Source organism: Syngnathus leptorhynchus, chromosome 5 (genome assembly GCF_054491065.1).
Source record: "Syngnathus leptorhynchus isolate UIUO chromosome 5, UIUO_Slep, whole genome shotgun sequence".
NCBI classification, from domain to species: domain Eukaryota; kingdom Metazoa; phylum Chordata; class Actinopteri; order Syngnathiformes; family Syngnathidae; genus Syngnathus; species Syngnathus leptorhynchus.
This window is the reverse complement of record NC_141199.1, coordinates 15545744-15568444: the sequence shown is the minus strand read 5'-3', so window position 1 is coordinate 15568444 and position 22701 is coordinate 15545744. Positions and strand designations below refer to the sequence as shown.

General features: G+C 44.4%; 1 protein-coding gene across 4 annotated transcripts in view; it reads left to right on the top strand.

Annotated features, from left to right (window-relative positions):
• lef1 (lymphoid enhancer-binding factor 1) overlaps positions 1-22701 on the top strand; it is a 60028-nt gene that overhangs the window by 17107 nt on the left and 20220 nt on the right. For all 4 annotated transcript variants that reach the window (XM_085913100.1, XM_085913102.1, XM_085913098.1 and 1 more), the window contains 4 exons: positions 7687-7779; positions 11948-12285; positions 14075-14132; positions 15799-15923. In XM_085913100.1, the coding sequence (XP_085769226.1) occupies positions 12082-12285; positions 14075-14132; positions 15799-15923 (387 nt within the window). In that variant the 5' untranslated portion in view covers positions 7687-7779; positions 11948-12081. The remainder of the gene's footprint in view (positions 1-7686; positions 7780-11947; positions 12286-14074; positions 14133-15798; positions 15924-22701) is intronic.

Here is a 22701-nt window from a genome sequence, read left to right as displayed (position 1 = left end):
ACCTCCAGCGCAGCTGTGTCGTCGCACTCTTGTACGAGCGTGCGTGCGCCAACCCATCAAGATATGCAGATGTGCCCCGAAACGTGGTACAAATATTTTATCAACAAAAAAATACATCCTTGCTGAAACAAGATAAAACTGACTAATATGAAAAAACTGAGGCGCTAAAATGTGCTAGCGGTTAGGACGTCTAGCTAGCATTTCTGGCCTTCCAGGTGACAGATTCATTGAAGATCCCTAAAATGTCCATATTTGTCATTTCAAAGTTCAAATCCAACAACATCCAGCTAGTCAGCGGCGCGTCCCTTGAAAGGCGCTTTATGGAAGTTATTACGAGCGCATCGCCACGACACCCGTGTTTACCTTGTCACGTTCCCTCCCCGTTGGGAATTCGTAGGCTCCCGTATCCCGCAGTGCTGCGATGACACAACGGGCGTCTCGTGGTATCAAAGGCCTGCCGGTGACACGTTCACAGGGTGATCATGTAAAAAGATCAAATGTTCGTTTTTTTTTTTTTTTTTTCCGCATCACAGAATGCAAAGTTAATTGAATGATGGTGAAAAAAGGAAAATAAGTGCATCTGACACTTGTGACAGGGACTCACTTCAGTAGAAAACCCTTCCCCCTCTCCCTTCCTTCTCTATTTTATTTTCATGAATTGTTCTGTTTCTTTTAAAGTTCCTCTGTCACTTTATAAATCGTAGACATTTCCACTTTTGTACTTGGAGTGGTACCCCGACTTACAAGTTTAATTTGTTCTGTGACAACATTTGTAATTCAAATGATCCGTATCTCAAATACGCTTTTCCTATTGAAATGAATTGAAACACCATTAATCCATTCCAACACCTTAGGAAAAGAAAAAAAAACACAACTCGTCTACCATTTTAAATAAACAATAATTGTTTGATTACTCTATCTATCATGCTCGCTAACCTGCTGTTTCATCATGACACTGATAAGCACGGGCTTGACCCGGTGAAACCTCAAAAGTCAAATCTCCCCGGGTGGTGAGGGGGGCAAATCCCACCACTTCTTTTAAGAGTGTGTGAAGAGGACTCCAGTGGATTATTTTGATCCCCGGAGTCGGAAAAGGAGGATCCGCCGTCACTGCGATTGGTCTGTATGTCAGGGCGTCCTCACACTTTGACATTTGAACTGTGCGGGACTTCTTTTAAATTCCAACTCCCTCTCCAAACCTGTTGAGGGAGCCCTAGAAACGCCAACCGCAGTCAACGGAATAACACAAAAGTTGCGAGCTTGAAACACTGCAGCAATCAAACAAAAATCGCAAAATAGTACAAACGTTTCGCCTCGGCGATCAAACTCGTCGGCTGCGAATGCGGAAGGGAGAGCAGCCGGCACATGTTGAAAGGCACGCCGACTCTTTAATGTGGCTCCAAGCTCGCCAGTCCGGGGGCCCTAATGAGCTGATGTGGAGCTGTGCCGCTCGCTCGCCTACACGTCGACGGCTCTCTCCCGCTGCCATTAGGGAGATGCCCCTGAATTCCTCCCGAGACCCCCCCCCCCCAAAAAAAAAAATACACAAACCTCAAAGACTGGCATGTGTCCCCCTAGATTGGTTAAAATGTACGCCTTTGTTTGCCAAAAGACTTCACCTGGCTGTTAGCGATGTATATGGCACCGCTGACCAAGACTTTTTTTTTTTTTGCTTCACACTGAGATGCTGCCCAACTTCTATCTAAATAGGAAACTTGCGCTCACTTATTTTTAATGGTCGTGTTGGAAGATGACAGTAAAAATGTAAAAAGTCCAACACGCACACACGCGCGCTCCAAATTAGCGATCGCATTTAATAATCAGGATGACGCATCTCACATCAAAGTGGGACTGTGTCAAGAATTCCAGCATGGGCAAATATTGGTCATTTGTCAGGAGTGGGCTGCAAATGTGACAGTGGCACACGAGCCAACGAACAGGATGACTAATCCCCCCGACACCATCAAAGCGCTCAGCCCATGACAGCGCAGCATGCGGCAACCTCCCCGCTTGACGAGACAAGAAGACGGAATGGAAAAACGGCAATGGCGAGGCCACCCAAAATGTGCCCGAGTTACAATATATACAAACCCCAAGTTTTCTTCTGATACATTGCACTCCTTCAAGTAACCCAAAGACAGGTTTGGAAAATGTTTCGGCGTCCTCCTGAGTTTTGTTACTGGCCTGTCGGTAGAGAATCGCCGCTGGCGCTCTGCCCGTAGTTCCCTGGCGTCCTCAACACGGCCGCTTCTGATCTGAAGCCAGGTCCACCGGCCCACCTCACGGCCCAACCTTGGCCGTCGTCACACTCCCCCCCCCCCCCCCCTTGAGCCGATGCCCATCCCGCCTCCCCTGGCGGCCACGGCCATGTCTCGGCTGCCAAATGTTTACACAAACAGAGGCGGACGCCATATTTTTTGTTGAGGAGATGGACGTGCAATTAACCTCGGACTGACTCGTGGAGAGGAAGGGAAATGTGAAATCTTTGCGACGCTCTAGTAGGGGGGGGGGGGGGCTATCCTCGTGGATTAACCTTTTGTGGCACATTGGCTTGTGACTGGGCCCGATCTCTAAACCAGTAAGACCTGAGAGAAAATATATTTCTATTTTTGAGCCGCCCCAAAATAATGACGAAGAGACCATCCTCGTCGAGACCTTTGTGACGGACCGAGCCGACTACCCGAAATAATTTTCGTTTCAAAGCTGACCGGTTGCACGTCGGCAATTACAGGAAGCCCTCAGCGGCCATTCACATGCAGATTTGACCAAAGCCGGCTGCTTTGTTTCAGGTGCCGCTCGTTTTGTGATGCTCACCGGGCCAGCCCTCCTTGTTTGAGTTTGAGCGAAAGGTGTCGTTAATAATTTGGCTGTTTTTATTTTCGGCGCATACAGCTTGATTTATGTATGGAGAATAAAAAATAAAAAAAAACACATTTTGAGCGTCATTTATATTTAAATATTTTCTTTTTATATGAAATATTTTGGAGAAATATTTTCCTCTAATTTGGATACATTTAAGGACATTTTAGCAACATTTATACATTTGGTTGAAATTTTGACCGAGCAGGACATTTCGCTTAAATTTAAAACCAATACTCGTCGCCGAATAATGAGCTGGAGTTACTACGTGCTCATTCACGTTATGTTATTTTGTCTGGAACTAAAGACGTGCTGCAGCGGCGTCAGCGGGCGTTCCCTTTCAACTCCCCTCGCGCCATCTTTCTTTCATTGTTTGCATTACGCAATAGACTGTAACACTGTTGCCTCATTGTCACCATGAATTACGTTCGGGCACCGTGACTTCTCCAAACGCCCCACCCTTCCCCTCCCCAGCCAAACAAGCTGCGACTTCCTCGCTTCCCCGAGCCGCGGCGGCGGCCATCTTTTAATTATTTCATGCCCCTTGGTTCTGGATGTGCGGGACGAGCTGCGGGAGAATGACGATGACTGACAGCCGGCACCCATCCCACAGGAACTCATTAGGCTTTCCCCGAGTAAAAAGCTGGTGGGCACGCCGCTCTCGCTCCTCGCCTCTTAGTCCTTCCTTCGCTGGAGTTTGGAAAAAGCAAAGCAACTCAACTCCACTGGCTGAATTTACTGCGCTCTTATCTCGTCTGATCATAGGATCGCTTCAGAAATATTCTTTCATTTCAACTTTCTTTTTGCTCATCTGTGACTCTTTTGCACATTTTTTTTCCGGGTGTTTTAGAGCTTTCTCCCTCATGGTGTTTGTCTCCTCGGTCCTCTTTTTGCTCTCGCTTCTTCCCGCTGGGGTGATACAAGGCGGTGCTAAGGGTTCTGAGGAGCCCTTGAAGTGTCGGCAGCCTCAGAGAGCACTTTAAAGGACCATTTCATCATGTTCGCTGAGAAGTGCTTCTTAGGAGCGGGCTCCCAACATGACTTGTGTGAATCCAGCGCAAACTCCCTGGAAAGTTTGGCTTTCATTCACATTTTTTTCTTTTTCTAATGTCAGTGACGGACAGTAAAAGTACCGTATTTCTCGGACGATACTGTTCATCGTTTTTTTAAAGGGAGCACTGGGTTATAAATGTATTAAATGTAATAATTGATTGCACATTATGGGAGGCAAACCAGGACAGCAAATGAGTCAAACTTTATTCAACTTCAATACACCCACCCCTGAAACTTTCATAGCTTTAGAAGTTTTTTTTTTTTTTTTGCTGTTCACACATCACCAACTAGTGGCCCGGCATGCATATTACAACCTACTTTGCCTTTGTAGCTCTTTGCAAATAATGTCCTAAGGATCCACCTCATTTCCCCCTCCATCCTTGCACCTCTTATGGATCTTCTCTCCCTCCTTGAAAGCGTCCTTCTCCCTCCCTCCCTCCTCCTGCCTCACTCGACCCATCTGGGCTGTCTGCCGGAGTGGAGAACGTCGGTCCCTGTCAGGGGAGCTCAGTGGGGCCCTGCCGAAGACACAAAGGGCGGATTAACGCAGCTGCCAGTCAGACTAAGACCCGCGCACAACAGCTCTTCTGGAGTCTATAGCGGTGTCCTCAGCCCTCGCGCCCGGGCTCCGTCACAAAGGGACATCATTAGCTCCGACACAAAGGAGACGCCCGTCTTAAGCAACATCGCAATCAGCCGCCACAAATAGTGTGATTAGCCCAGATGATATGCATGTGTAATGTATGCTAAGAAAAATGTCATCTGCTCAAAACCAGAGATACGCAGCATATGGATGAGACCTTGGCTTTTCTCAGCAATGCCGTTTCAGAATCAATCACTCTCTTTTTTTGGGCTTTGTCGAAACGATAAGCTCGTTAACGTTCAATCAATTTTGACAGGTCAGGTAAACATAAAAAAAGTTATTTAAATCCACAATAAATACTCGAAACAATCTTGGCCACTTTGTTTGACGAACGGCTCTTTATTTCCGCCATGGCTGTGCGGGGAAAAAGGTGACCTCAGCGCAATTTGGCAATACGGACATTTCAGAAGGTAATAAGGCCTTCACTGGACAGAGATGAAAACACAGACTTTACCCAGGGGCGCCGCGTTTGTGAGCATCGGTCCGAGTCGACGCCAAGGCAACTCGGTGGGAGCAGTGAAACCAAAAGAGGGCGAATGACATTAACAGCGGTGGAAGTCACAAACAGGAGGAGAGAACGGAAAAAAAAATAATAAAAGCAAAAGGCTTTGGAAGGTCAACAAAACTCAAGTCTTCCTGGTTCATTTTATTCAAACGCAAGGACGTTTGGTACACGAGTGAATGTTTACTGAACATTCCACTATTGTCACATGGCTTCAAGGTGTGCCGGTGCTCGAGGACAAAACTTTGTAAAGTACTTGGTGAGAAGGATTTTAGCGTCACCGGACCTCCCTTTAAGAATCAGAATCATCTTTATTGGGTAGATATTAAAAAAAAAAAAAAGACATGTTATGTCTCTCTAAAATACCGCGATGGAAATTTTAGTCGACTTTATAGCAAGAAGGAAAAATCTATTGGGATGTCTGCAGGTTTGAGTGTGTGTAGTTTGGAAAGTGCTGGAAGAGGTGGTAAGCACGATGTGGAGGCTCTAAGAGAATTCTGGATGAATGTTGAAAACAAGATACAACTCTGAACTCATTCATTGCTATTGACATCTTGGGCATGGGCGGAGTTAGAATCTATTTTCCCCCTTTTGAGGGGGGGTATGGGGCGGCCAGAAATATCTGAAAAACAAGATTTTCACCAAACCAAAAAATTCTTCAGAAAACGCTTATAAAGATTCATTGGTTCTTCACAGTGGACGGGGAGAAATGTGGAGTGAAAAAAATCCAGGAAAAATCGGAAAATACCCAAAACGTCAGCTATCTAGCCTGGCCCCAAACATACGACTTTTAGAGGTGGGGTACACCTTGACCTATTCACCGGTCACTTGCAGGTTATTAGTAGACAAACCACTACAGACACCTGTGAACTGAGGATAAAACCCTGAACCGGAGGATCACGAGGCAGACCTTCTAACCACTACTTCCACCGCGCTGCCTTAGACACAAATCTAATAAAATTCTCATGTAAGGAATCCAAACAATGACATAATGGGATCCCACAGCCAGAAGTAACATGACTTTCTATCTGATACCCCCCCACACACACACTGAGAGTCAAAGCAGTCTAGATGATGTTTATTGTTTAGCCCTGCATGTTGATGTGATGAGACAACCAGGCTGATAAGAGCAGGCCAGAGGTAGCGGCGCTCCGCGTTTGATCTGGTCCACAGACGCGGGAGCGGGGTCAGCGAGGTGCAGCGTGTGCTTGATTAGTAACTGGATGAGGGAGTGGGTAGAGCGTCGGAGTGGGGGTGGGGGGGGGGGGGGGCTTCAACTCTGACCCATGACCCTGACACAACGGGCCCTGACGCAACGCTCGGTGCTTTCTCCAATAACGCAGTGGGATGAAAGGAGCGGCGGTGCGTGTGTGCTCGCAAGACTGGCCCACTTCCCCTTTGGACTTGAACAATGCAACACAAACAGCGCGCAATGGAGGAGCTGGCCCGGCCTCATTCGGCGTAGTCATGCCGGGCCACAATAAACAAAGCGTGTTGTGCCACTCTGAAGGGATCGATTACAGTGTACACGTTTTTTCCATGGTCGTTATTATTCTGTGGCCAAATAAAGCACCATTTTCAAGGCTTTCTGGTAGACCTCCAAAATTCAGGCTAGGTAGCACATCCCAGTTGGATTTTTGTCCCCAAAGCCAGTTTGGCATAGCAACGTGAAATTCAGGAGCCATGTCGATCACGAGGAGCCAATTTGGCATAGCCACGTGAAATTTAGGAGCCATGTCTATCATGAGGAGACCCACAAAAAAGTCTCAAGAATCCATGCCTGGAAAGTCAAGCAGCAATTCCAGGAAACCTTTCAAAAAAGGAATATTTCTTCGAGATTTTATCTGATTTGGAATCAAAGACTTTCTGGACGACCTCCAAAATTCGGGGTTGGTACATGTCCTGGATTTCGGTTAGCTAAACCAAACTTAGTAGAAATCCCCATTATCAGTAAACCCACAAAAATTTAAGTCTGACATTTTGATTTGCGGGCATCCTTCAAAAACAACTTTTTGTAGAAGCTTGATCTGTTCCCTGACAAATTTAAAAACTTTCCACCAGACCTCTAAAATTCAGTCATCTGGATTTCAGATATTTTTCTACCCATTCGGTGTCATTTATGACCAAATTGAAAGCTTTTTGGTAGACCTTTAAAATATAGCATTTTCAAAAAAATATCAAATCCTTTCCTTCTCCTGTTACTGTGATGGCCTTCAAACTCGATAGCAGCCAGGTCGGTGTCACCCATTCATACGTCCAACTTTGAGCGCCGATGAACTTTGCTACCGTGCGTATTGACGGCCTGCGGCATGCCCTCCCAAACGCCAGCATTTCCGTCGAGATCATTTCATTTTAATGATAGTGCGGTTGCGCGTGTGCCGTCATAAATCAGCAGATCATACGTCTGCCTTCCTTCGCCGCACCCCCCGGGACACTTTCCTCCCCTTCATGAAGCCGCCTACCAATCCCAGCACGATAATCACTCACCTCGGTCGGACCTCCTCCGAGGAGTTACGAGTTGCATTTTTTTTTTGTTTTTTTTTTTGCTTGACAAAATGGTGTCTCATTGCACTTTTAATTGCTAGCTCTTTTCATCCTAATTTGACGTTTGTTTCCCGTCCCGACGCAGGGTTGTGATTTTCACATCAAGGTAGCTGAGACGGATGACGAGCAGGTGGTGGGATGAAGTCACGTGAGGGATTTAACCTGTGAGCCCAAACCGGTAAGTGACGTAGCGACGTAGCACCAGCGCCAACAGCGGGGCGCCCAACTGTAGACAATTAGTGGGATTTCTCGTTTGAAGTGTTTTTGCGCGGTGGTGAAAATAGAGCAAATTAAAGATGAGACAATAATAGACAACCTCGACTCTGTGTTGTTGCACCAAAGAGAATTTTGCAACAATCATGTCCAATTTGAAACAAATACTAACTATGTTGAAAAAAAGAAGTGAAGATGTGATATTCTCGCACATCTTTTCACTGCAGCGTTGTGTGGTGAGGATTTGTTTTGGCATTCTGACAATATTTTGGTATGAAAGAACCATTTTTGGGGAGTGGGTTACATTTTCCTTTGTCTTTTCCAATATTCCCTTTTTTTTGTTTTGTTCTTTTCTTGATTGTAGTTTATTGTTTCTTTTTGCGCTTTACAATTTGTCTTTCTTTTTCCCCATTTTGTTCCCCCATTTCAATTTCTTGAAGGGACAATGTGTTTAGACCTTTCTGTGTTTGTTCGTTTTAACTATAAATTTCAATAATATGCAAAAAAAAAAACTTCTATCAGGTACATTTTTTAAATATAATCAGGGCCTGCTCATCTCAAATTATATTACATGGGTTGCACCTCACTTTACAAGAAGGCTGACATATTTCACCGCCATTTTTATTCTACGGATACCCCAAGGAGGGAAACTTAATTCATCACTTGAAGGAATACTAAAAATCATATTTGACATTTGTCTTGCACTTCTCTTGGCAGTAGGCTTGCAAAGTTGCATTCTATTAGTTCACAACTTGTACGTTTTACACACTGAACCTTTGAGGAGGAAAAAAAGCAATTTAAAAGCCTCAAAATTAAGACAAAATGTGAAAAATGTATACAACAAATTTGTGGCAAATTACATCAGATCTCTATCAGACTATAAGATGTCGTTTCTGGTTGTGCAACATAAACTGGACCATTGATGTGGCAAAAAAAAAAAAAAAACAACACGACTTAACCAAAAAAATAAGAACACAGTGTCGACCATTTCACACAGTATGTAACTGTATCGCGTTCTTTAATACTGCAAGACCAAATTATGCTGATGTTAAATTATGCCCTTTATGTGTGTGTGTGTGGATCGTATATACACTTTGCCTTAATGTACGTACCGTGCAAAATGTCGTATGTGTGAATTGAGAGAAAAGTGAATTGAGGTCACAACACAGCAGGAATGCTTCCTTTTCATGTGCCATCCAGCGGGGTCACTCTTATGAACTCATTAGCGGAGAAATGCTAATGCAGCTCTCCGTACTTACTTACTCTCCTCCTCTTTTCTTCGTTTTTATTCCCGTCCAATTAGATCGGAAGGTTCCGGACGTCCGTGCCAACGCCGAGGTGTTTGCTTTTGTTTTTTTTTCAAGGTGTTGCCTCGTCTCAATTACACAGCGGACGAAAGGCGCTGTCTGTATCCGGGCAGCTTGGCCGCGGATGCAAATGAGCTCGGGTGCTCCCGTTATCGTTTTAGCATCGGTTCTCAAACCTTTTGCACCGAGTTGCACCTCAGAAATGATAATGAGGACCATTTTATATACTTTGGTTCAGTTAATAACACAAATTGAGAACTACAAAACGTGTTGTGTTTTTGAAATACAACTGAACTGTAGATATTTATTTCATTATTTTCATTTGTTTTAACTTATCATATCGAATACAAAATACTGAATATAGCTGTGAGGTGCAGATATTACTTTTGTCCACTGGGGGTTGCCACCATTACATTCTACTCTGTAGTATCTGCGACGTTAAATGACAAAACCAGGAAATCGAATAAGGCGACAATCTGCTGCATTTTGAGGCCTTCGTGTGTCTTTGTGTGTGTGTGTGTGTGTGTGTGTGTGTGTGTGTGTGTGTGTGTGTGTGTGTGTGTGTGTGTGTGTGTGTGTGTGTGTGTGTGTGTGTGTGTGTGACAGAATATACCTTTTACATGCAAAATATTTTTGGGTGGCAGAATGGGCCCTGCAGGCCTGTATCTTAGGCCACGAATCCCCCATTTCCCCAAATAAAAACCACATTCAAGGTATGAAATAAATAAATAAATATATATCTTTATTTATATATGTATATACATACACATATATATCAATTTAAATAGATAAATATAGAATATATGTTTCTGTTGGGAAGGTTTTAGGGGCTTGGTAGTGGTGGTGGGGGGGTGCAGTTGTGAACAAGGCAGCTAATTAAATTAAAGCGTTACAATAATGAGGCAGAACACGCATCATCTTTTTTCAGTGGCTGAAAACAAGACGAAATCTTAAATATTTTCTCTTTTTTTTCCTCTGAAAGCTCGGTTGTGGGGCTCTAATTAACTCTTATAAAAGTGTGTGTGTGTGTGTGTGTGTGTCTGTGCTCTTTCCGCTATACTCTGGAATGCCGCCAGTCCCAGCTCTTTTCCACGCGCGCCTTCCAAAACCCCAAAAGCCTTTGATCTTATTTTTTTCACCGACTCCCCCCCCACTAATGTGTCTCTCTCTCTCTCTCTCTCTCTCTCTCTCTCTCTCTCTCTCTCTCTCTCTCTCTCTCTCTCTCTCGCTCTTTCTCTTTCTCTCTCGCTCTTTCTCTCTCGCTCTTTCTCTCTCGCTCTCTCTCGCACTGTCGCTCTCTCTCTTTTTGTCTCTCTCTCACTTACTCTCTCTCTCCCCCCCCCCCCCTCTCTCCGACTCACTCCCTCACTTGTTCCCTCCCTCGCTTGCTACTCAGCTGCTGGAAATGTTGGCCGAGCTCCACACTCGGACCAAATTTAGTCATACAAAGGGGAGGGGGGACGTGGGGGGTGTCAGGGGGGGGGGGGGGGGGGGGGGGGAGTCGGGAGAGGGGAGGGGGGTGAGGAAGCGGGTCGGGAAGAGGGGATGGAGGGGGTGAGGGGGATGGGGGGGAGGCTACAGGGATGAAAGAGCCAGCCGCTGCCAGATCAAAGGCAGCCGCAGCTCCGCCCCCACTAACCCCCCCCACCGCCACCACCACCTCCACCCTCTTCCTTCTCACCCCTCTCCCTCACTCCTCCTCACCCTTCCTCCCTCGCTGCACTTTATAAAGTTGAGTCGGCTCAGAATGACTGGGATTCTCTCGCATGCCACAAACCCTGCAACATGTAAAGAAGTAAGCCCCCCAAAACTATGGAGAATTTCTGAAATGTCCACTAGCCAGCAGTTTTTTAGGGTGCAAATGGGTCCAAAAACTCATGCTGGGGCCCCTCATCCCTCTGTTTGGACAACCCAGATTAAAATGAAGCTAAACAAATACAATGAGTTGTTGTTGTTGGATCTAAATCTCAACATTGCTGGGCAAAAAAAAACATGATTTAAATAAAATGGACTGACCCATTACTCGGGTCAATTCAACCCAACTTTTTGGGTTGTTTTTTTCTAAAATTATTTTGTCAAACTAACTGATTTGGATTAATTTAGTCTCTGCAGTTTTGAGATAGCAAAATCAAATCACTTAAAAAATAAACTAAAAAATGTACATTGACCAAAATCTGAGGAAAAGTTTTTGTGAGAACAATTATCTTAAACTCCTTGCCGTTTAAATAAATCATTCCTAAAAAAAAAAAAAAAATCAAATCCCTCCTGCAAAATGGCAAGGTCAGCCCAGCGTTGTCAGTGGCTCAACTTTAACTCGGGCCTTGGAGGTCTTTCCAGGAATGGTGGAAAACGGAGCCCCTCCACCACTGGCGTGCTTCCTTGGAGCAGTCGCTCCACGCGTGGGCTTGTGTGCGCGCGGCGCGGCCCATTTGTTTGGGAGAACTAAAGTGGGAGTGTCAATCAGTGCTGACTGGAGAGGAGGAGGCAGAGGAGGAGGCGAAAGGAGGAGGCAAAAAGAGGAGGGAGCAGCTTCATTACCAACACACGCTCACACACACCGGTTACATTACACCGTGGAAACGCTGCGGGAGCGCCGGCCGGGAAAGTCTTCTCCACGGAGCGTGTGCCTTTTGGGTTGAACATCACCTTTCTTTTTCAAGGACTTTGGATGCGCACATCCGAACATTCTTTTTCCACTTCTCCCCCGGGACCCACTTAGGACTATCACTTGCATTTTTTTTTTCCCCATTTTGGTGTGGATAAATTATCTTTGAGTGAAAAGTCCTGATTGGTGGACGTTTGTGTCCTTTTGTTTCCCCTCTGCAGGGGGGTCAACAACTTGGCTCCTTCCACTGGGAGTTGCTGTACTCTTTCTTTTTTTTTCCCCACACAACATTTTTTGGGGTGTCTTTTTTTGTCAGGGAGGGGGGGATTGTGGGTGCAAAAAGAGGCGAGACGACATGCCTCAGTTGTCAGGCGGCGGCGGCGGGGACCCGGAGCTGTGCGCCACGGACGAAATGATCCCGTTCAAGGACGAGGGGGAGCCGCACAAGGAGCAGATCTTCGCCGAGCTCAGCCACTCGGAGGAGGAGGGAGACCTGGCCGACATCAAGTCGTCGCTGGTCAACGAGTCTGAGGGAAGCCCCAACAGCAACGGCCACGATGTGAGTCACTTGCTCAAAAAATAAAAAGAAATAAAGTGAGGTCACCACCTCTGTTTCATTCATGCAAAAAAATCCTTCCATTTGACTTAAATTGGAAATGTAAGTTTTTCCTATCAGGGATCATCAAGTCCTCCAAGGCCCATACAAAATTTACGATCATTAAAAAAATGTTCTGCATTGTATGTTCTATTTCGACTTTTTGTTAGTAGCAATTGCATTTTAAATGCTCTCTCGGGGCTGTTATATGGCCCACGGGCCCTAAGTTGGACACCACATCAATCCACTTATTTAGCTTAAAACTTGTCTTTTTTTAATACATATTGTGATGTTATTGCTATTTTTGGGTCACAACAATATTTATTTATATATATAAAAAAAAAGCCTTGCTGTTTTTAGCCTTTTACTATAATACAGTAAATGCGTAGTCACTTAATATGATGTTGCAAATATCAAAGCATTTTTACGATGCATAATGAGCAGGTGTAAATCTCAGATGTTCGATGTTATTGTCAGAACGTCTCTTCGTTTAATCTGGGAAATGTGCTGCAGAGTCGAATGTCACATCATTGTAAATTTAAATTGCATCGGTAATGACAAAAATACATGTAACAAGGCTTTTAGACTGTTTTGTGTTATTCTCAATATGTGCATTTCTAATGAACATTTGCAGCAGTGTGAAAAGTAGTTGGAATATTTTTCAATATTCTTAATATTTTTAGTCAATGTACAATATTCCTTCCATTTAAAACAAAATGCAATCATTTATTGTGAACCATCTTCTAAATATTTGCACCATTTCTTATTCAATCAGAGGAAAATATATTTGTAGTATGTTTTCAAATATTTATGCTATTATTCCCTAAATATTCACAGTATTCGTTCTAAATAAGATGATTTTTTTTCTAAATATTGGCAGTTTTTTTTTTTATTATTACAAATGTTTAATTTTTGTACAGCTTTTTAACTCACCATCACAAAGGATCAAGCTTCTTTGCACCACACACACACACACACACACACACACACACACACACACACACACACACACACACACACACACACACACACACACACACACACACACACACACACACACACACACACACACACACACACAGGTTGCAGTAGAAATGAACTAAAATGAGCAAGTTATTGAGATGCTCTGTCATTATGTTGATGTTAATGAAATTTGGAGACCCCTGTTCGGACTAAGACTGCGAAATATTCCGAGACGTGAGGCTGACGTGAACTGAATGTTAATTAGGATGCGCGAGAGGTTCCCCCCTCGCACAGCTGGAAGCCATCCTGAAGAGTTTGTGCGTGTGTGCGTGTTTGTGCGTGTGTGTTAGCTCTTCTCCTCAACCCTAACAAAAACTGGGTGAGTGAAATGCATTTTTGGGTAGCAAAAAAAAAAAAAAAAATTCAATTTGTGAAAAAAAATTAAAAAAAAACCGCTGACAGCCTTAATAGACCAAAGATTGGCGGCTGGAATGAAAACGAGTGAACTCATAGGAAAACAAGTTAATTTGTAAAGCCCCTCAAGGCCATGGCGCTTTAATTAAGTGGGAGAGACGCTTGTCTGAAAATGTGTGTGTGTATGTGCGTGTGTGCCATGTTGTCAAGCAAAAAAAGAAAAAAAAAAATCATCCCAGGCCTTGTTATTGTGCGGTCTTCTGACCACATCAGCAGCTCCGAGTGTCTTAACAGCATCTGAAGGCCCTCCCAATCGATTCACCGCCATTCAATTTCTCCCTCCTCTTTTTCTTTTTTTGCCTTCTCTTTCACACAGGCGGCAAGACAGTCCCAAGACTCGTATCACGAAAAGCACAGAGAGCATCCCGACGATGGTGAGTGACGCAAAAAGAATCCTTTTTCCTTCGTGTGCCAGGAATGGGAGAAATGTTTTTTAATGCTGCTTAATGCGAGGCCTTTCCACAACAATCACATGAGATAGAAAACATTTTGTATCTTCAGTTTGTTGCTATTTTAAGGCACTTGTTCCCATAGTCTACAATTATAACCCTCAAAACTCAATCAACAAGAAAAATCCCTCGTTAATCCAAAATTAGGTGGACATACAGGACACAAAAAAAGTCTCAAAGACCCATGCCTGAAATGAAATGGCTTCAAAGTTGCTTACAGCTTTAATTGTTATTTGTTTCATTCACATTTTTACATTCACCGTCATACAAGTGGATAAAATCAAACAAAAAAAACAAAGTAAACAATTTCACTTGTGATAAATTGTTGCATGAAAAAAAATATGTCTGTGGAAGTAGTTGGTTGGTTGACTGTCAATACAAGTGTAAAAATAAGTTAACCATTGTAAATTGTCAATGTACACAAAGTAGATTTTCTCATACTGAAAAGAAGCATGTTGTTTGAGGGCAGTTGAGTAGCAGTCAATTAGCCCAACAGCCTTGCTAATCCTTTCATAAGCGTACAAAAATACTAATTTAGCGAATGTCAAATGAAAAATCCATCTTAATTGGATGTGTTTTGGGATTAGATGAAGAATTTTTGAATGACGTACTGGCGGCTGTGTAAAACTACGGAGCTAAGATCTGAATCCAGAACCCCAATACTGAAGCAGACATGCTAACCACTAGCTAGCAAACTTTTCAGCTCATATTTTTCTGAAATTATCATGGTCCGCCAAAGTTTTTTTTTTGTCACGTCTCCATATTTAGATCAATCCCGCTGGCACCCGTCACGCGTTGGCCGCAATAAACGCGGCGTCGGGGGGGTCACACGCGGGCGCCACTCGGGGGCCCCGCGAGCCTATTGTGAAGTGACCTCCGCTTGGCGCGTCATCGGCGGGGCCTTTGAGGCGGAGTGTGCCTCCTCTTTGTTCGCCCCACCCTATCCCTTCTCTCAAACCAAACACTGGCTTTCTTCACAACAAGATTCATGTTGCTGTCAAGCTAAATACCACAACCCCCCCCCCACCCCCGGACCCCCCCACACCCGCCCCTGGCTTTCTTACAGAGTTGAGTGGCGAGTGGCGCTGAATTGAGTCCTCTTGTATTCTCCTCCTCCTATTCTTGTTGTCGGGTCATAGAGGAACAGTTGGGGCGTCTCCTGTTTTGACACACTCTGTATGTTCTTCTAATTGGTGCTAATTGGCACAGAGGGGCTCCATTGTTCCTGCGGATAATACAATTTAGTCAGAGTCCATCGCGAGGCCGCCGACAAAAAGCCGGGGCGAAATGGACTGCGGGTTAAAGCGATATTATTATTCAGTGTGATTTATTGACAGAGGTTGGTTGTAGCATATTAACATTTACTTGAGCCATTTTCTGAATCTTACTTTTGTCATAAATGACTGATAGCGTAATGATAAACATTCAGGATGGAAAAAGGCCCTAAAAATATGAAAAACAATTCAAATACTGGGATTTTAAAAAAAAATACAAAATCTGTGAATGAACGTGAGTATATACCAATCTTACTGTGTACTGTAATGTCTTGTATCAAATTGATTTTTGTGTTGTTGTTTTTTTTGTTTGCCAGTGAAACATCAAGACTTGTACAGCAAAGGCCACGGGTACCCGAGCTACCCTAGCTACATCATGATGGGCAATATGAACGACTCCTACATGAGCAATGGCTCCCTTTCGCCGCCCATGCCCAGAACGGTCAGTACCAACTTGAATATATATTCCATATGCACGTGCATCTTAATCAAGTAAAATATCATGGAAAATGCAATTTGTTTTGTTAGCCTCCCACGAGTGGTAGAATAGAGAATCACCTAAAGAATTAAATGTTTTCCTAATACTTCAATGGCTTTTTTTAACCAGTACAGTACTTCTGTTAAGTACAGTTTCATTGTATTCAACATTTAAGGACATTTATTTTTTTTAAATAGAATTTGCTTCATTGAACCCCAACATGAATGTTCAAACTTTACAATTTTACACCAAGTAAGAATAATATTAAATAGACTATGATTAAGTGTAATAAGCTTGTGTTGCGTGCACGGGAAATGTTTTCTCTAAGAACTTTCCGTCACCTAACATGAATGTAATATGAAAACACTGCTCATCTTATTTCTTTAACACTTTCAAAAGTCTTATTCGGCGTAAAACCAACAATACACGCCGTGCCGTAACTGAGAGCCAATCTCGATGTTGCCGCTTATTCTTTTGACGTAAGCGTCCCAACAAAAGTCATCCCCGTCCGCCTTCCTCCGTAATGGCCTAAATTTCAAGCCAGCTGCAGATTTGAAATCGGCGGCTTCCTGTGTCCCCCCCCCTCGCAGCTGTGCACACTAATGTTGTTATGTCCACGCGCTTCTCCAAATACTGCCCGGGTCGACTGGCTGCCTCTCGGCACGTTATATGACGATATCGCACAATGACTTCTTTAAAGTTTCTTCACTCTTCATGTTATTTTACATTTGATTGGGCCAGAGGCTCATCGTTGCTGCTGTGTGTAATGGTGTCACATTGAAATTTAGTTCTTTCTTTTAATTTAGATGTTTCCACTTTGTCTAGTAAAACCATTGCTTACGATCATTTTGGCACGCAAAGAAGTAGTTTGCGCAGCGGTGAAAGAATGTTGTTTGGAAGATGAATGAATGAAGGAATGTTTCTTCTTCAGACCATAAAGTAGTTAGTTGGAATCAACAGCGCCTCTGCTGGTAGGAGTTGAACAGTGCGCTCTATAGCATTAATATGCCATAATTTATTTGGCATTCGGTTTGAAAAAAAAACTGCAGCCACACGCCACCTGAATTCTTTATGTCTCCGATCACATGGAAGCGCTTGAGGAGGTCGGGTTGGAGAGCCACCAGAGGAAATTACCTTTCCCAGCAGACTTACTGTATGAGGCCCAGCCGAGGTGTGCTCACTGCCAATTTTTTATAAGCCTTTTGTTGTTTTCATTTACCGCATTCCCTCTTCTGCCCCGAATCGTCCTCTCTTGGAGCCATCTTAAATAAAACAGAAGTCATTCTTAACGCCTTTGTCTCACCCGATGGCAGCGTGGCAGACACCACGGCCGCCGCCACCGCCGCGGTATATCTGCAGGCCCGGGATCAGTTTTCACTCACATCAAAGGCTCCGTCTTTCTTTCATTCCCTTCTATCCTCCCAGCCCTACAACCCCCGTCACAGTCGTTTTGGATTGATTTCCCATTCACCATGACATTCCTGCACACATGCCGTCCAGCCATGACAGAGCTGTCGGGAGCTGCTGATTGTCAGCAGATTTTTATGTGGCGTTCTTTTATTATTTTTTTTATTTTTTTTCCTCGCTGCTGTACGCCGACCATTAGCCCCCCTCGTCTAACTACATGTTGCGCTTATTACCCAGCTTTCTGCTTTGTTTTATCGACGTCCCGATGCAAATGTATTTCAGCTTCAACTCCGGGCAAGTGATCATTTGCATTTCTTGATTCTTCTTCGCTGCGGCGCACCTTGGTCTTGATCTCTTTGTAAAATAAACCACCCGAATGGATGATTTGCGTTTCTGGCACGCCTTCCCGGATGGCGCGTGTACCGTTTGAATCATCGCATAGTCGACCCGCCAACCCTTCATGACGGCTTGACGGCAAAGATCTGCCTTGTTTGCGGCTTTGAAGAGGATGTTTCCGTGAGTCGTCCAAAACTCTAAATCGGGATTTGGAAATGACGGATTCTAAATAAAGACCGTGCATTGGATCTATTACAGGAACAATCTGCCACCGTCATGTCCTGACTCCGTCGCACAAAACCGCACACTGCTTTAAAAAAAAAAAAAGAACGGAAGCGGGCTTCTTGGCTTGATTTGCAGGTGATCTCCATCTGTGTTGGAACAGCTTCAGAAGGAGACGGGATGGAGTCACTGAGTGTTGCGGTCGATGGCATACATGCATACAAAATCTCAATCCACCAAAGGACCTCTCTGATAATGTTTACTGTACCAACCCGACCCAATGTTGGCCTTAGGGCACCGTCTTTCCTCAATTGCAAATTCTTGTGGCAAGGAAGACGGAGACTTTTCCTTTCCTTTTTGATGTGGCGGGAATGTGACGGATCTAGCTAGGCACTGTCTTGCAGCGTGGAATGGCTAACCCCGGCTTATCTAACTGGATTTGGTTGGACAGCTTCGGGGGTCCTCGGCTCATGGGCCGTGGACGATCCTCGTTATTTGGGGATATTGAAAACACTGCGTTTGACCAGCAAGCGTCCATGTTGGATGTTCCCAGAAGAGACGTTCCTCAATTTTCTTGGGCCGTTTGCTATTTGGCACCACCCAGACACATGGAACAAAAACTAGTCTGTTGATCTGCAGTCGGGAAGAGGTTTTATCGCAAAAAATTTTTTTGCTTCCACCTTCGCCTATGTGCACACATCAAACTGTCTCAGTCATGTAATATGGTAGTAAAATATATTTTGAAATTCCCTCGATAAAATCATAATACGGCTTTAGGTTGGGAAATCGTAACCCCAAACGAAACATAGATCGCAACTTACATATCTCCCCAAATTAGGCTGTACAGGGACAACGAAAAGATTGAGAAGGGCAGCTTCTAAAGTTCTTCCGTATGTTTGGAGTAGCAGCTGGATGGCACGTGATCGCAGCTCTCAGTTGGTCTCCGGCTGGATGATGTCAATAAAGCAAAGGGGTCACAGCGACATTGATGTCATCTGCAGTGCAGCTTTTAGCGAGCGGCGTAAGATGCGCGTTGCGCCAAGGGGACCTCACGCACCAGAAACACTTGGTCCTTCTCAAAGTCTTTGTAGATGCCGCCGTCGCTCGGATCTCTTTCTAAACGGCGCCATTAACGCCCGGGGTTCCGCGACACACTCGCTCCATATGTACGGCTCCAATCCACGCCATGTGGTTGCAATCACCTTATCTGTGCCTTTCATGCGGTGGAATGGAGCTTGGTGTTCAGGCGTACTCTGGGCCCTTTTTTTTTTTAATATATATAAATGAGAAACAGAAGTTGCGCTTCAAATGTTGCTTATTCTGGAGAATTGAATTTTTTTTAACTTCATTCATTTGTTTGCATTGAGTTTAATTAAAAAAATGTTGACGTCACTGGAGTGCTTCTCCAAGTTTGGATTGTTGGGGCCTTGGTGGAGGTCTTGTGGAGGAAAGTAACATGGAATCCTTGAAAATTTAAATTTGGGGATTTTTGGATAATTGTCTTTTTCCTTTTTTTGCCATTGTTTTTAGTTTAGTTTTAGGTGGTGAAGATCTTTGAACGTGTGCAAATTTGTGCTTGGTTCGGCTGCCACATTTACAGTAGTCCATGGGAAACATACGACACTGTCTTGGAAATTGGACGACCCGCATGGAATGCCTAATAAAACGAATTAACAAGCGCTGCTAAGACAAAAAGTGCCGCTCAGTGTCTTTGTGCTTGTGTTCACCCCTCAAAGCAAAGCGGGCTGAGAAGATGACGCCGGTCACGGAATCGGATGCGGGTCAGTCGAGCCACACCTGCTCCGAGGTCCTCACTCGGCACATGCAGCCTGGTGCCGGCCGATCATCTCCAGGGTCGACCCTGAGGCCTTGCCAAGCTCACCCTTAATTCCCCTCTTGTGTTTTAGAGGCTCCGGTGTCGACGACCTAATCAGAAACAGAATTAGATCTCGTGATACTCCGTCTGAAGTCGGATAATAGCCGAGGCAAATTTGTACCCCGTTCTGTGTCGTGGATGATAATACCCAACAGCCATGTGCCTTTACTTCTCACGTCTGTTCCTGCTTTGATACTTTCTCGGAATATAGTACTCGGTCTACTTCCTACCCAGTTCTTTGTCCATTTTTGAGATATTCAATTCTGATTAGAATGACACGTAACACGGAATCATGGGGCGAATCGAAACGTGCTACGCCAATCGTGCTAAAGTTAGCCATACATTTGAATTACAACCGCGCGCACGCTAACTACGCTAAAGTTAGCCATCTGAATCATAACCGTAGCATGCCTCCAAAGTTTGGACTCGGGTTAAGCTTAGCTGTAAGAATATAAAATCAACGTTCCCTCAAATGAGATGAATAGCTGCCGTTGAGGGATAAGGGTGAGCCGCAGTTTCGGGGGGTCGACAATGAGACCACAGGAGTGAAACATGGGTGCAAATGCCGCCGGCTGTGTCCGGAATCGGCCGAGGCGTCAACAGAGCCCACTTTGTTCGCCGGGCGAAGAAGCGAGCGCTCTGATGATCAATAGCCGCTCTGTAGCGTCGAGCGAGATGGTCAGCGCTCTTCATCCCTCCTCCTCTTTCATATTTTTTCAGAAGCTCATTATTTCTTTCTGCTGTGCGTGCATGCATGTATCTGACAGCGCTGAAATATTAATGGTCCCCAGTGTAGGAGGTTGGTAAAGTCGACCTGCATCGTTACAGTACAAAGAGGAGGGGTGGCGGTGGCAGGGGGGTCTTTATGAACCAAGTTGTGCAATGAAAGGAAGGAAGGCCGTTACGTTTTTATCTCTGGTTTAAACGTCAAGATTCAACTTTTAACACAATCATCACCTCTTAAGCTGAGCACATTCAGTCCCATTACAAAATTATTGTCATATGCGAATTAAATTGGCATACGGGCTAGACAAAAGACCAAAGTGGATTTTACTCGTCGTACATTTTAATTTTCTTTTTTTTTTTTTTACCGGCAAGAACTTTATCGAACAAACACTTGTCGGCCAGAAATACAAAACATCGAATGAAAAATATCCTTTAGATGTTTGCAAAGTGGTCCACCGTGCGTCGTCGGTATCCTCAAAATGTCATTTTGGGATGTTCGTAAATGGAGGACCTTCTGTGCTTGATCCCAAAGACATCAAAATAGCCCAGGCCCAATTTTTATTTTCTTTTTTTTCAAACAACAGGCCAAGCAGGTTTCTGCGTAGCATAAATTTTCAGTTGTCTTTGAGAATAAATCTAACCATAGCCAAAAATTGCTTACGTGGAGCATTAAAAAGAATTGCATTTTGGGAATCCCCTCTCTAACGCATTTTTGCTAGCATCAATATTGAATTCAGTTTTTGAGGTGAAAATGACATCATACAAAGTATTTTGTTTAAAACAGACTCAATGTAATTAATAATAAAATCAGAGCGACCACTTCAGAGTGTACCCGTCTCGAATCAATCACCCAAAGTCCACTGGCTCCAGCAAACTCGCACTCCGGGTGAGGATAAGCGATACAGAGAACGGATGAATGGATGGATTTGTATGGCGCTTTTCTCGATACTCAGAGACGCTTTGCAAAAAAAGTCTGTGTACACAAACAAAACACACAGGAAAAAGAAATTCATGCTAACAGTAAATAAAAAAAAATTGTGTGGTCTCATCTATGACAGAGTAATTTATAGATTTTTTTAACAGGGACAAAAAACTCAAAAACGCCGTACATTTGTGAACCGCCATGCCACACAATGTTGCGGGAGGACAAACGAGGTGAGTTCTCTCTGCTGTCGTTTCACTTTGTGTGGTCTCGCGGCTCTCGCCCATTAAAAAAAAAAAAAAGCTGCCATTTGTGCGGAGGGGGAGAAAGAAAAGAAGCCTGTGTTCAATTTTTCGGGAATCCCATAAAAGTTTGTCGCTCCTTTCATATCGTCAGTGCAATTGAAAACAAATGTCGCCTTCCCTTTTTGAACCGGCCAATTATGGAGTTGCGAAAATAGGAATCACTCGTCGGATCTCGTTCTCCTTCTGCTCCTTGTTGCTTTCTTCCTGCTCACTCACTTTTTACCCCTTCACCTCCTTCTCTTCCTCTCTCCTTGTTTTTGAAGCAACCAAAGGGCGGTGGTGGGGTTGGGGGGGGGGGTTTGCACTGATGTCAAAGTCAAAACCAAGAGCATTAAGAAAACTGGCGAAATGCAATACAGCTGCAATCCGACATGACGCTCGAAAATAGGGCTGAGGAGCAGAAAGCCTCTCTGCCGTATTCCCAGGGCGCGCAACTGCTCCCGGCCTTGGCTTTGATCTCTTCAAAGCCTCCTGCCTCCTACTAGATGGAGAGTCTTGGCTGCGCCAGCGAGTGCCGGAGAGGCAGGCAGGGGTGTGTGTGTGTGTGTGTGGGGGGGGTGATTTCTTTCGCAAAGAGGGGGTGGGAGGGGCCGTTAGCCATCATCTTTTCCCCTTTTCCGAGGCTGAAATCAATCACGGTTTCGAGGCAATTACAGTGAAGCGCCGCTTCGTTAGTCGCTATTTGCTGTTTTGTTGCTCAAACGATAAAAGTATGACTTTGGCGCCATTTTGTCAAAAATCTGTGTCGTTGTTTTTACTTTGATTGATAAAACTTTTCCCACAGTATGCTTCGTTTGATCATCCATGATGTTAGATTGGGTTTAGGCTATTTATGCTAGCTAATGCTATTGCTAAGCCTTTTGGGCTCAGGATGGTGTACATGCTCACGTATGCCGCTTTGCTCATTTTCCCTCACTAGTGTAAATCAATCCAAACTAAAAACCAGTC